This window comes from Bos indicus, chromosome 29, assembly GCF_029378745.1.
Source record: "Bos indicus isolate NIAB-ARS_2022 breed Sahiwal x Tharparkar chromosome 29, NIAB-ARS_B.indTharparkar_mat_pri_1.0, whole genome shotgun sequence".
NCBI classification, from domain to species: Eukaryota; Metazoa; Chordata; class Mammalia; order Artiodactyla; family Bovidae; genus Bos; species Bos indicus.
The window spans coordinates 24,394,182-24,408,428 of NC_091788.1; the positions used below are offsets into that span (position 1 = coordinate 24,394,182).

General features: G+C 43.4%; 1 protein-coding gene across 2 annotated transcripts in view; it reads right to left on the bottom strand.

The window, feature by feature from the left end:
• Positions 1-14,247, bottom strand: part of NELL1 (neural EGFL like 1) — a 1,057,189-nt gene that overhangs the window by 774,153 nt on the left and 268,789 nt on the right. For both annotated transcript variants that reach the window (XM_070783206.1, XM_070783205.1), the window contains exons 10-11: positions 8,990-9,063; positions 2,040-2,139 (exon numbers count right to left, since the gene is read on the bottom strand). In XM_070783206.1, the coding sequence (XP_070639307.1) occupies positions 2,040-2,139; positions 8,990-9,063 (174 nt within the window). The remainder of the gene's footprint in view (positions 1-2,039; positions 2,140-8,989; positions 9,064-14,247) is intronic.

Genomic DNA, 14,247 nt, shown 5'->3' on the forward strand with positions numbered 1-14,247 from the left:
CTCCAAAAAAATACGATCAGCTGCCAAATAAAGGAGCCGATGGTATTCTGGCTGAGAAGGAAGCAGGTGGGAGAAAGAAGAAAATCCTTAATTGTACAAACTGGCTCTGGCTATGATCTTATCTAGGAAGCCCTACTCCTGCCTCCCACTTTCCCTCAAAGCTGAGTCAACTTTGGGAAAAAGCCACCGGATCACTAGCAACGGGAGCCTTGAATGAGTCAACTTTTCAATGAGCTACCATCTCTCTCAGCATCTTCACTGGTTCAGAAGAAACGTATCTGCTTTTCTGAGAAGTGTGAGCAGAAGCAATGGCACTTGTTCTATTGTAAATTAGATCAGAGCAATGAAAATCTTGACTTTCTGTGGGATAATCAATGAGCCTGTTCTAATGAAACCATAAATCAGGAAAGGATTTACATAAACTGAGTCCCACTTGGCACCTCAACAAATAGCAAGTGATGGATTTTGCATTAAATTGTAAGAGCTACCTAACAACCCAATCAGTTACCAATAAATGTATCCCTCTGAAATATCCAGTCAATCTTTAGTCTTTCTAAAGCATCCCAGCTGCAAATACACATGCAGGCAAGAAAGCAGATAAATCAGAGGAGATCCTCTGATGGCACACTACGAATTCTAACAGCCATTTATGGCTGTCTGCGTATTAAGTTTTCCTGGGAATTTTACCAAAAGATAACTCTCTTATGACTAACCACTAGCCTCAGCTGAAAACCTGCCATGATCAAACAGATACTTTTATATATCAGAAGGAACTAGAGGAGGGGTCAGCAAATGATGAGCTGCCACCTGTTTCTCAAAATAGAAATTTAATGAAACACAACCACTGAATTGTGTATTTACCTATTGCCTATGCTTCTCTGGTGGCTCAGCGGTAAAGAATCTACCTGCGATGCAGGAGTCATGGGTTAAACCCCTGGGTCAGGAAGATCCCCTGGAAGAGGGCATGGCAACCCACTCCAGTATTCTTGCCTGGAGAATCCCATGGACAAGGAGCCTGGTGGGCTACAGTCCATGGAGTCGCAAAGAGTTGGACATGACTGAAGCAACTGAGCATGCTGCTTTGGCAATACAACAGCAGGTATGAGTGGTTGCAATGGAAACCTTCTGACCCCACCAAAACCTGTGGCCCTTTGCAGAAACTGTCGATGCTTATGCTAGAGAAAAGATGTAAAAAAGTAAAATATGATATAACTTGAACTAAACTGCTGTGCTCCTGGGTTCTTAACTCTAGATACTCCTGAGGTAAATCAAAAAGACTGTAACTCACTGGATATGTGAGAATGTGGGAAAGACTTTGTGGTGGGTAGAAGTTCAAAATAAAAGCTATTAGTTTAACTGGACTTGTTTTGTAAAATTTGAATACATTTTAGATCTACTAATCTATTTAATTCTTGGATGTTTCAGAGAGGAAGTAATATTTGATTTAGAGGATTTGAAGAAATAATAATAAATTGGAAAAGAGAAGAATTCCAGCAAGAGGAAAGAAAACCATTTCTGCTCAAGAATTAATTACCAGGTAAGTGTTACTTAGTTGAAGCCTATTTTCCTTGCAGGAAGTAAAATTGTATATAAATCTATGTGTAAGGATTCAGTATATGTCATCCTCTGGCAGAAAAGGGAATTGGCCCATGGAAAAAGCTTAAAAGAATGCTTTCCAAACCCACTCATGAGGGAAAATGTAATAATAATGATAATAGTTATTAATATAATAATAGCCATTATTACAGGAAATGTTATTATTATAGGAACCATCATTTATTGAATATTTATCATATGTTAGTCATAATGCTAGCTGCTTATGCGTTATCCTATTTAATCCCCACAACCATCCTATGAAGTACATAGATTATATCCTCCTTTTTCAACTGATAAGACTATAACCAAGGGCAATAAATAGGATAAATACATTTCTGAGTAGCAGAGTTTAGGACCCATGTTATTATTATAATCATGCTATTCATTAAAGCTTCCCCCCCAAACCCACCTCCACCCAAAGCCCCATTGCCAAGCCCCCTTACCTCTGCAGACACTGCAGCACTGATTCTCCGGGAGAATGTGATCCTTTTCTGAGCAGTTCAAAAGAGGGCATGCTTCCGTAATTTTTACTAAAACTCCACCCTGCAAGCCAAATAATCAGGAAACAAAAAAAAATGTTCATTTTTTGAGTTGATGATCCAAACATACAATGCTCATTGTTAAAAGCCTGTGGTGATAACAACCTACAATAATTCTACCATAATGCAGTCACAAATTAAATTGATAAGACTCCTGGAAGAGAAGGCTACTTTCCCTTTCTATATCAAAATAGCCTCAATTTCAACAAATAAGGTGTTTTTTTTTTTCTTCTTTTACGTTTTAACAAATGGTTGTTGAGTATCTTCTGTGTAGCAGAATGTCACTGACAATGCAGAGCTGATAAATTTTCAACAGTTGACTGTTGGATGGGGGAACCCTAAAGTTAGCATTGGCTGATTTCTGTCATATAAACACCCTGACATTGTGAACCACTAACACTACATCACTGATTACGAAGTTGGGAGCTCTCATGAGCTTTTATGAGACAGTTTCAAGACTGCACTGGATCGCAAGCACTGTGAACCCAAAGATAAAGAAGACATCGTCTTTGCTCTTGATAAAAACAAACTAGAAACCATAATAAAATACACTAAGTCCTAAAAAAAAAAAGTGCTCTAATCAAGGTATGGCAATGTATCATTTACTCAATATTAAAGGGAATCAACCATGAATATTCATTGCAAGGACTGTAGCTGAAGCTCCAATACTTTGGCCACCTAATGCAAAGAACTGGCTTATTGGAAAAGACCCTGATGCTAGGAAAGATGGAAGGCAAAAGGAGAAGGGGCAACAGAAGATGAGATGGTTAGATAGCATCACTGACTCAATGGACATGAATTTGAGCAAACTCCAGGAGGTGGTGAAGGACAGAGGAGCCTGGTGTGCTACAGTCCATGGGGTAGCAAAGAGTCAGACACAACTTAGTGACTGAACAAGAACAACAAATACATCATAGGAGAATAATTAATTATACCAAGTGGGAAGAAATTATGAAGAGGATGCCACATTTGAAGGAACTAAATAATGGAATAAGAAAGAAGACAGTTTCCCAGCAGAGGAAACAGACAAGAACCAAAGTATACAGGTATTGAACTAAAAGTGGGTCAGTTAGATGAACACTAGATTCTCCCTAGAAATAAATAAAACCACTTACAAAAAAATTTTTAAATATTTGGCAGGTACATCTTATGACCCTATTTCAACAAAGGTCCTCTTTGTTGACATCACTAGCATCTATATTTAGTTTCACTCTGAATATTTAAAATTACTTCAATAATTACTCTAAAAGGCAGGATTTGAGAGTCCCTTATTTAATCTAAAATGTTCAGTTATTTTTTGTTCCCCCATTCTTAAAAGCATGGTTAAGTCAACCAAGAAGCAGCTCAAGTAGAATGGGTCTCATTTAAGGCTGAAAGGTAATTCTCAACACAGATGGGGAGAATAAGATAGCGCTGAGCCACCAGAAAGAATGCGGGAGATTGTGAGTTTTCTATCTCCAAGAGATGATTGTCATTCCAGTGGCCCCAGAATTCCCTGGTTTGGCAGGAATACCAATTCTATTAGGCACATCAATTCTAAAATATGAACATAAACATAACTTTAAATGTCAAATATAAATTTAATTTCCAAGTACTGATCATATGGATTACTGGCACCACAGTTTCCTCTCCTTTCTCATCAATTTCAGCCCAGGCAGTCCAACCTCTATGACTCCTTCTGGGGTACCTTTGTTCCCTTTTCCTCTTCATTTCTTGATCTTTCTGTCCCAAGGCATCTAGATCTCATGTTTTTCTCCCATCTTAAAACTGGCCCAAAGATTCTGAGAATCAATCCTACTATTCACTCACAGTCCGCATTTCAGCTCTATTCTGTTCTCACCCCTCAAACCAGGCCACGCTGGATCACACCCTGGCCTCAACAGCTAGCACCAGTCTAAGGGTGGTTTGTCTGTCAGTTGTACCTCAGTTTCTACAACAGGGAATCAAATCGATCGTTACAAGCCAACAGATGTTAATACCCTTGCTATCAGCAGCACTGAGTTGAATGTAAGGGAAAAGACAATGCTTAATTACATACCATTGTTGCCTCTACGTCTATCCCTCAATATTAACATATTTATTCATTATCTACTGCCTTCCCTGGTGGCTCAGTGGTAAAGAACACACCTGCCAATGTAGACTAGGTTTGATCCCTGGGTCAGGAAGACTCCCTGGAGGAAGAAATGCCAAACCACTCCAGTATTCTTGCCTGGGAAATCCCATGGACAGAGGAGCCTGGTGGGCTAAAGTCCATGGGGTCACAAAGAGTCGGACGTGACTTGGCAACCGAGCAGGGATGCACAGCCTCCTTGCACAAACAAGAATGGCAAACTCTGCTGGATCCGTTTAATCAGTTCACTGTGCCCATCCCTCGCCTTGGCTCATCCCTCAACCCTCAGAGAGTCCCTGAGGGCACTGGAGCCTCTTTGCAGGGAACCAGAAGTTACCTACAAGTTCCACATCCTCAACCCCCACAGCCCAAAGCCACTGGAGGTTCTTTACTTCAAAGGGAGACATGGCTGGGGTAACATTTACACCCCAGAACCCCACCAGAATCGGGGTACCTCTAACCTTTCACCTAAAATTGCACCTTTGCTGAGTCTCCTGCCTGGCCTAGCCTGAATCCCCTATACCCTTACTGCTTCCTCCCAGGAGCACTGCCTTAATAAATCGCTTGTACTTAATCCTGAGCTCAGGGTCTGCTTCTGGCTGAATCTAAACTAAGATGGTAAGATAAATTTCACTCACACTGTCAAAAAATTAAACTGTTAAAAGAGATTAGTTGTAGGTGGTGAGATTCTGGAGTGATTTTCTTTTACTTTCTTCTACTTCCTTCCTCTAAATTCCAAATTTTATATCTTGAGTACATATTTGCTTTTATTTTAAAAAGCAATATTAAAACTGCTACAGAAGGCTTTTTAAAAATAATCACTCATGAAAGGTTCTTTTTTATATATAAAAAGTTGCTTTGACTGCTGATTAAATCAGTCAACAATTCCAATCAATCTTCAATGTATTTAATGAATAAGATCATAGTTCCAACCGTTCAATAGAGATAAAAACCCTTTGCTTGAATGTGAAAATAATATGCACTGTGACTCTAGTAACCTAAGTGCCACCAAATCCATTCAGTTCAGCCACACAATTTGGTACACAACTTTATTTTCATACTCTAATAAGCATCTGATTAATAAATAAATCCTCCTGATTGTGGTAGGTTTTTTAATGACCTTTGCAACTCAGCATTGGTAGGGAAATATAATTCATCCATTCTTTCTCATTTAGAGTGACTCACCATGTCACTCATCAAATATAAACACTTTCAAGCTCTTTACTAATAACTATACTTAAACTTGAATTTCTAATCACATACAGAACTCACATCTTTAAGTAAAGAAAAAAAAACTGTTACTAGCCTAAAAAGTGCTTCAGGGCAGCAATACTGCACATAACTGACTGAGATTGCTAGGAGAGTTTATTCATCTTGATTTAAAAAACAACAACAGGGGGGAAAAAACAAGCAAGCACAGTATGTTATCTTCTCAAATCACTTGGTGAAAATCTTTAAAACAGAACTTAGTTTCTTATCTAACTGGTAGTGCTGAAGCTTTGAAATGATCCCAGGAAAATGAAATGCATGGACTGCCAGGCAGCCTTTCGTCAACTAGGGATCTGCATTTGAACCACAGAACACAAGAAATTATTTGAGTAATTATTTGCTCAATTCTCCCAAGGATAGCGCTGACACAGTACCATTTTAGATGTCTAGGAAAGAAGTTAATTCATCACATACAACAGGTACCTTAGGGCATGAGGGCTTAAATCTTGCAAAAGGCTGTCCGAGAGAGACCGGAGGCGCTCCCCTCTTAGACCCATCACCCTCTCTCCCTGCTGACAACATTCATTAAATGTGTCCCAAAGCTCTTCTCTGGCTTTTTATAAATGCTACCCTTTATCAAGGGAATCAATGAGCCATAGCCTGACCAATCTGGTATTCTCAAATAGACTGAAAAATGATCATTCAATCTTTCTACATCTACTTTTTTACAATTCAAATATGAGAATTACTTCCAAGTAACTCTAACACCCATCAGGACTAGCAGTAGAGAGGCTAAGAGAGGAGCCTGGAGATTCAGACCACACAGGTTGAGAAACCAGCTGGTTCCCTTACTAGCTATGGGACTTTGTTCCCATGTGCCTCAATTTCCTCATCTGTAAAGTGGGAACAACAATGCTACCTACCCCATGGGGTTATTATGCTGCTGCTGCTGCTGCTGCTGCTAAGTTGATTCAGTCATGTCCGACTCTGTGCAACCCCGTAGATGGCAGCTCAACAGGCTCCCCCATCCCTGGGATTCTCCAGGCAAGAACACTGGAGTGGGTTGCCATTTCCTTCTCCAATGCATGAAAGTGAAAAGTGAAAGTGAAGTCACTCAGTCATGTCTGACTCTTAGCAACCCCATGGACTGCAGCCTACCAGGCTCCCCCATCCATGGGATTTTCTAGGCAAGAGTACTGGAGTGGGGTGCCATTGCCTTCTCTGAGGGTTATTATGAGGTTTTATTAAATAAAGTTTCAAAGGTTTTAAATAGTGTTTAGAAAATACTAAGTACTCAGGAGATGTTAAGTGTTATTATCAGTGATGCTTCTCTTTGTGCATAATTATTTAGTAGATAACGATAGTAAGACAATAAATGAAGAAATCCATGGCTTTTAAATAGAGGATGAATACCTACAGTATGCCAATAACAATGGTAAGTGCCTATCCAGTACACTGGCATTTAACTCCACACCCGTCTCTTTGAAAGGTCTCCAATAATGTCTGCCCTGAGTCTCTCTGATGATAACAGAGACTGAATCACAATTATGACCCTTGTCAAGATCACCCGCTACTTCTGAGCAATTTGTGAAGGGGGCTCCTGGCTGTGAGTGACAGCTACAGGCTGGATACTGGGATCATCAGCTGAGTGGGTAAAATTGCTCTAGTCATCCCAGCTTCCCTTGAGGGGGAAGAAAAATGTAAGGGATTTAGAATCTAAATCATCTTCTCTCCCCTCAAAGAGAGGCAATCTACAGAGAACGTGACATACGTCTTCTATTCAGGAAGGACATGTACGGTCATGTAGAGTAAGAAGAGCTCACGTGTGTTGAGGGCTGACTTTGTACCAGCCAGCTCTTCACATGCTTTATCTCATTTAATCCACTCAACACCCCACGCGGTAATGTGCCAGCCCCAAGTCGGGGACCACCCACCCACTCCTAGATCTGGAAGCTTCCACGGTTGACTGAGACACCACGGAGCCTTCACTGTCACACTGCCCTTGCCTCTGCTGCAGACTAAGGAGCCTCCACACGGAGCCCACTGTCACAGAAGGACCACACCAGACTGCCTCAACCCACAGAATCTCTGCCATTCCCAGAGGCAGCCAGGAAAGAGTGAATGGAAAACATAATAGGGAAGTTCAAGGGACTTAGCCCCTGAGGTAGAGTCTGGTCGGTGAGAGACAGGACATAGGAAAGGCCTCCTCCGCCCCCCAGAAGCTCCCCATAAAGAACAAGATTTGAGCTCCCAAGAGTTTCTGTGGGTCTCTAAATGCCTCCTTCTCCTCACCCTTTCAAATACATTCCTTTCTTTTTGCCAGCAATGTGACAAAAAGCCAATGAAATGCCGTAAATGTGACAAAACACAAGTGAAATGCTTGGAAAGCGGGTCTGTTCTGAGACATGTGGTTCCAGCCAGCCTCCCTGAAGATGCCCACAGAACCAGCCATGCCTCGCTGTGGGGCTGCGACTGCTCTAGAAGGCACCACCTTGTATCTGCTCCCCTCTCTCCCATCTTTCCCTCTGTCTCTCACTCCCACGATCCAGGACAACATCTCACCCACGTAACTGCCTGGCTAGCTCCCACCCTCATCCAGCACTGTGCTCAATCAGGACCTCCTCAGAGAGGTCTTCCCAGACCACTCACGCCCACCTCAAAGCTCTCTCTCCCTTTAACCTGCTCTGTATCTTTATAGAATGACATCAGAGTTGACCCTTGAGCAATGCAGGGGTTAGGGACACCGGCCCTTCACACCATCTAAAATTGGCACATAATTTATAGTCAGCTCTCTGTATCTGTGTATCGATGGTTCTGCATCCAGGAATTCAATCAAGCACAGAGACTGCAGCATCACAGTAGTTACTATTGGGAAAAAAATCCACGTGTAAGTGGACCTGCACAGCTCAAACATGTGTTGTTCAAGGCTCAGCTGTCTTGTATATCTATTTGTTTGTACCTTACTGCCTATCTCCCCACCAGACTGCAAATTCTCTAAAGACAGGGCTTTGTTTTGTTCACTGTTGTTCACCCAGAATCTAACAGCATGCCAATAAGTAGCACTTGCTCAATGCATGTTTGCTGAATGATTTACTGAATGAGATCTATGGTCCCACAAATCTAACCTGGAGGAATACATGAGAGGGGGCAGGCAGGAGACAGGCATTTTCTAACACTGTCTCAGACATTGAGAACTAGAGGTGGCACTATCCACAGCTCAAATCACAGACTAATGGCCCCATTATCTAATCAAAACCTTTCCCCAGGGCTAGCTGACAAGCTCCCTGACTCATGGTAGCTGCTAGCTCCCTTCCCCTTCTCACTTCCTTCCCTGACCGTCTTTCCCAAGACTACGTGATCCACAGCTGACCACAAGCTAACCACACAGTGACCGTGGCTGAGAACTCCCCATCCTGGACTCCAGCCCAATGAGAGTCTTTCCCCGCCTTGGGCCAATATGCTCCATTTCAGAACCCTACCTAAAGCCCACATGTCCTTCCCAACAAGTAATGGGAATCTTAAGATTGAAACTTACTCTGCATTCCTGACAGCTCTTGCTTAAAATCCGCTGGCCTTCTGCGAGGACTTTTCCTCCATAGATACATTTTGCTGTAATAAAACAGAAAAGCAGGTCAGATAGTCATACCATGTAACAAAATGACCTCCAAGGCACTGTCCAACTCCAGTAGATTCCATAGAACATAAATACTCTAAGCAACACAAATCTCTGTGCATGTCTAGAGTGAGACATGGAAATAGTATGGGAATAACTGCTGAATCCCCTATCAGACTGTCATCTTGATTATGTTTGCCATGAGTCCTTCACACCAAGATTATATAACTATTTCCTTGTTGCAGTTGCTAAAAGACTATAGAATGAATTGCTGAGGTCAGTGTTAAAACAAGGAAGAAGTGGCTGTTATCACCATGGAGTACAAAAGCAGTAGCTTTGATTCAGCTACTCCAGCCATAAAATGAATGACTGGGTGAAAAGGAACTCACATACATTCCATTCATCAGGACTTCACTCACAATGCAGAAGAACACACTTTTCCCCTTTGTAATCATACAAAGCACATGTCTTCAGCTTATCTGTTCCCAAGAAGCTCAGAAAAGTAGGAAACACAAGCCAGTACAATGCTATATCAATGCACTAGAGAGATTGCCTTTGGAAAGGTGAGTTTAACAGGCTAATAGGGAAGGCAGGCAGAGAAGGCAATGGCACCCCACTCCAGTACTCCTGCATGGAAAATCCCATGGATGGAGGAGCCTGGTGGGCTACAGTCCATGGGGTCGCTGAGGGTCAGACACGACTGAGCGACTTCACTTTCACTTTTCACTTTCCTGCTTTGGAGAAGGAAATGGCAACCCACTCCAGTGTTCTTGCCTGGAGAATCCCAGATGGTGGGCTGCCATCTATGCGGTCGCAAAGAGTCGGACACGACTGAAGCGACTTAGCAGCAAAAGCAGCAGGGAAGGCAGGGAGGAAAGATGGGTCTTGGAAAAAAGTTAACAGAGAAGCATAAATGCTGACCCACTTTTAAGCTACTGCAGAATATGTTTAATTTGATGTGATCCTAATGTGTCTCTGTCAAATTCTCCAGTCACATCAATAGGAACAAGGAGGCAGCACCCTTGTGTTGTAGCAAGTGCTGCTTGCCAGCAGGCTGTTCCATTCTGGGTGAACAATATACCCCCTCCCCTGCACAATGAGGATCCTTCCAGCCCTAGTCCTCAGGAGAAGAAAAACTGAAGATGAGCACTCTAAGAGATATCCACCACTAATTCACTGTCTTATCAATACCACCCCATCTCTCAGAGCCTCCATTTCTGTATCTGTTAAAAACAGGTAAATTCAATTTGATAGTTTCTTAGTTCTACCATCTTCAGACTCATGGAATGTTCAGGTACATAGGGACCTTAGCAAACAACTCATACAACTCCTTTTTTTTGGCCACAGGAAGAGGAAAGCTCAGCAATGTTGCTTTACTTGACATCAGGATCCCACAGCAGATACTGTGGTAGGCAACCCAGATGGCCCTCCACGGCCAAAGGTCACATTCCTGAAACTGTCATGATTGGTGATGACCAACAGCTCTCAGCTAAACAGCGATTGCAGACGTGCCCTTGTGCAAAGTCCAGGGCCCTTCCCAGAGCAGCTCACATCCAATAGGTGCTTGATGAAGGTATTACAAAGTCCGAAGGTCTTCCAGCTCCAGAACTTCTTGAGGAATGACTGAGGCATTTGTTGTAACTACAGTGCAGTTCAACCGCGCCTGCCCAGTTCTGTCTCTTTGACTATCTCACTCCCACCCTGGAACTGATCTTGAACTTCCTAATAAAGCACAAATGAATCTCCATTTCAGTCTGTTTCCTCCAAGAACTTGCCCTGCCACAACACATACCTGACTCAAATCTGTGCCTCTCTAGTATCTGCTTTCAGTGAATGGCACTAGTATCCATCCCAGCCCCCCACCCACACGCCACCGCCTGCTGCTGCTGCTAAGTCGCTTCAGTCGTGTCCAACTCTGTGCGACCCCATAGACGGCAGCCCACCAGGCTCCCCCATCCCTGGGATTCTCCAGGCAAGAACACTGGAGTGGGTTGCCATTTCCTTCTCCAAAGCAGGAAAGTGAAAAGTGAAAGTGAAGTCGCTCAGTCGTGTCCAACTCCTAGCGACCCCATGGACTGCAGCCTACCAGTCTCCTCTGTCCATGGGATTTTCCAGGCAAGAGTGCTGGAGTGGGGTGCCATTGCCTTCTCCGACTCCACCGCCTAGGGTCCTTCAAACCTCTCTCTTTCCTCAACCCCATGTTCAACCAGTATTCAAATCCCAGCCAGGCCTCCTCTTCAAGTTTCTCAAGTCAACCAACTTCTCTCCATTCCCATCACCTGCCCCCAACTGTCATTTTTGCTCAAACCATCCCTCCTCTTTAGTCGAGTAGAAAACTTCCTAACTTGTCTCCCATGTTCTGGTCTAATCTTACCCGGTTCTTCCCCATACAACCATCAGACATATTTTAAGTACAAATAGGAGGCTTTGCTTCAAAATCATTAGGAGTTGCTCACACCCTCAGAATTTAATTCAAATTCCTGAAGTCAGCATGCAAGGCCATCCCTGCAACTCCTCCTTATCCCTTAGGTTTCACCAATTCCTACTCGCTCACTCTCCCTCTGAAACTCCCAAACACTCACACCTCCACTGAGACTCGAGCCATGCCCTCTTCTGTTTCAGGATTTGTACACACTGCTTTCTTCTCCAGAACACTCAGTCCCATGCACCTGTTGCTGGTAACCTTCTGTCCTATATACCCATCAATTTCACCTTAATCCTGACATCCCCCTAAGAAGTTTTTTTAATTTTTTAACCTCAAGCACTGGAGAACCGTCCTCATCCTGTACTTCTGTGGTACCCTGGACCTCACCCTAACAGAACATATATCACATTTTATCTTTCTTGCCCCAATGAGGGTAGGATCTATGTCTATTCATAATTTTATCCCTAGCCCCAAGCTACATGCCTCTATGGGCTTAATGTTAGTAACAATAATTTTAGAATTAATGAGCCTCCTAAGTAGCAAAAACAGAGACATTTGTTGATTCCCAGATGAGAGTTCTTCCTGCTATTCAATGCTATTCCAAACGTTAAAAACAGATACTAAGGTTTTCAGAGCAAAACCAACTACAAAGTAGAAAACCAATACAATTTTCTAGATAATTCCCTTCCTTGCTTCATTAAAACAAATTATCCCTGAACATCTTTTATGCCTCAATTTTCTAGATAAATCAGTTGCCTCTGACTCACTGGTCCTAATGAGGATGTGGATTCCCAAATGTGCTTACATGGGGAGACCACACTTCCAAGGGCCTGAAATTCCTGCCTAATAAACTCCCACACTTCCAAATGCAGCTGCTGCCAGCTTGGCAAGATGGCTCACTCCAGAGTGACAGTTGTGCTAAATACACTGCTGTCAAACCTGCCATCTGCTCCTTGGCCCAGGCTAGGACATAAAGACAAGACCTCCCTTCTAATTTTGCACCTTGCCACCCTCACGATGCTATGATCACACCTGCTGACCTGTCTGAAGACACCCACCTGATTTCTCTTGTCCTCTAATTGACACTCACCCCAGAGCTTCGATCTGAACACAGGAGTGTCTTACAGTTCACATTCAAACCACACACAGGAACACATTCACCCCTCAGACCTACAGATCTAGTGTAAACACTAAGTGTCCACTGAACTTCGTGTCTTCACGTACACATGTGTGTGCCTGCTAAGTCATGTATGACTCTTTGCCACTCCACGGACTGTAGCCTGCCAGGCTCCAAAGTCCGTGGGATTTTCCAGGCAAGAATACTGGAGTGGGTTGCCATTTCCTTTTCCAGGGGATCTTCCTGACCCAGGGATCAAGCCCAAGTCTCCTGCCTGGCAGGCATTTCTTTACCATTGAGCCACCATCCTCACATATAGAGGCTGCAAAAGCCATCAACACGATGGCTGGTGTGCCTCAGCCATTCACAACCTTGGCACCGAAACAAGATGTGTACCTGATTATGACATCAAAAAGTACCTATAGAATTATCTTAGGACAGTTCAGCATCACCACTGAGGCCATGAGAATTTCCCCTGCTTTCTCATCTTTGCCCACTTCTCTGACAGTCACCCTCCTTCCCCTGCTGTATCCCTAACACCAGTCCTCACTATCCAACCTCTTGACCTACCGCCAAAAGGCTTATTTTTTATGTCTGAGGAAATTCAAACAGAAGGTGAGTCAGGCTCCGATGCCTGTGGCTAGGGCATTTGGGACTCCGTTCCAACAGCTTTTGGTGTGCGTGGAAATGTAAATGGATACCTGAAGCCCTTCACACCACACTGGGGACATGCAAACAAGACTATTTCACAGTGTCTGACCATGAAATTGAAACCCCGCACCAACACACATTTCTTCATGATGTCAGAAACAAATGTACTGGGGGTTTAGAGAAATAGGCGGTTGCATCTTTTTGCACCCAGACACCTGGCCCTTCAAATTCAAACCCGATTTCCCTGGTGCAGTGGACGGACGCTTTTTGCCATTTGGATGCACACTAACTAAACCACTGACAGGCACCACATGGCGCCCCTGTCAGATGTGGACGTGAGGTTGCTCTGTCTTTATTTAGATATTTGCACCCTGCACACACTGCACCATCCCTTGGCACTCGGCAGCTAAGAACATCAAAATCAACACTCCATGTTGCACTTTAAAGGAGAGCGGCAGATCAGAAAGTCTGAACACCCAAGGAGCCAACCTCACTCGTTCACAGGCCTGGCTTCAGATACTGCTTCTCGGAGCAAGACACCCACATCAAACCAGTTCTCTCTCAGGCATCTCCAACGTTTCTGAAACCATTTCTTCCACCTGCTTTATTTCTGTTAGTCACACTAGGAATCTCCCATGCACTCTTGTTCAAAACCTGGCAAATTTTGCCTTATAGATGCTCTCTGATTCAGTTATCTCAAATTAAAACAAAATGCTTACAGAGTACCTACCATGTGCCAGGTCCTTTGGCTATCACTCACATTGATCCCTTCCTTTTCATCTTCCCAAGCAGTATCTGTCAGCCGGCTTCATCACCTTTGCCTGTAGAATGCCTGAATCCCACACTCAACTCCCTGTCTGCAGCTCTCCCCACGCAGTGACTTTTGTCAAAGCATTTCTTTGATTATGCCACAACTCTACTTCAAAATCTTGCTTTTGAGTCCCCAGATAAATGCTGTGTTTACTTCATGATTCTGCATGTGCAATC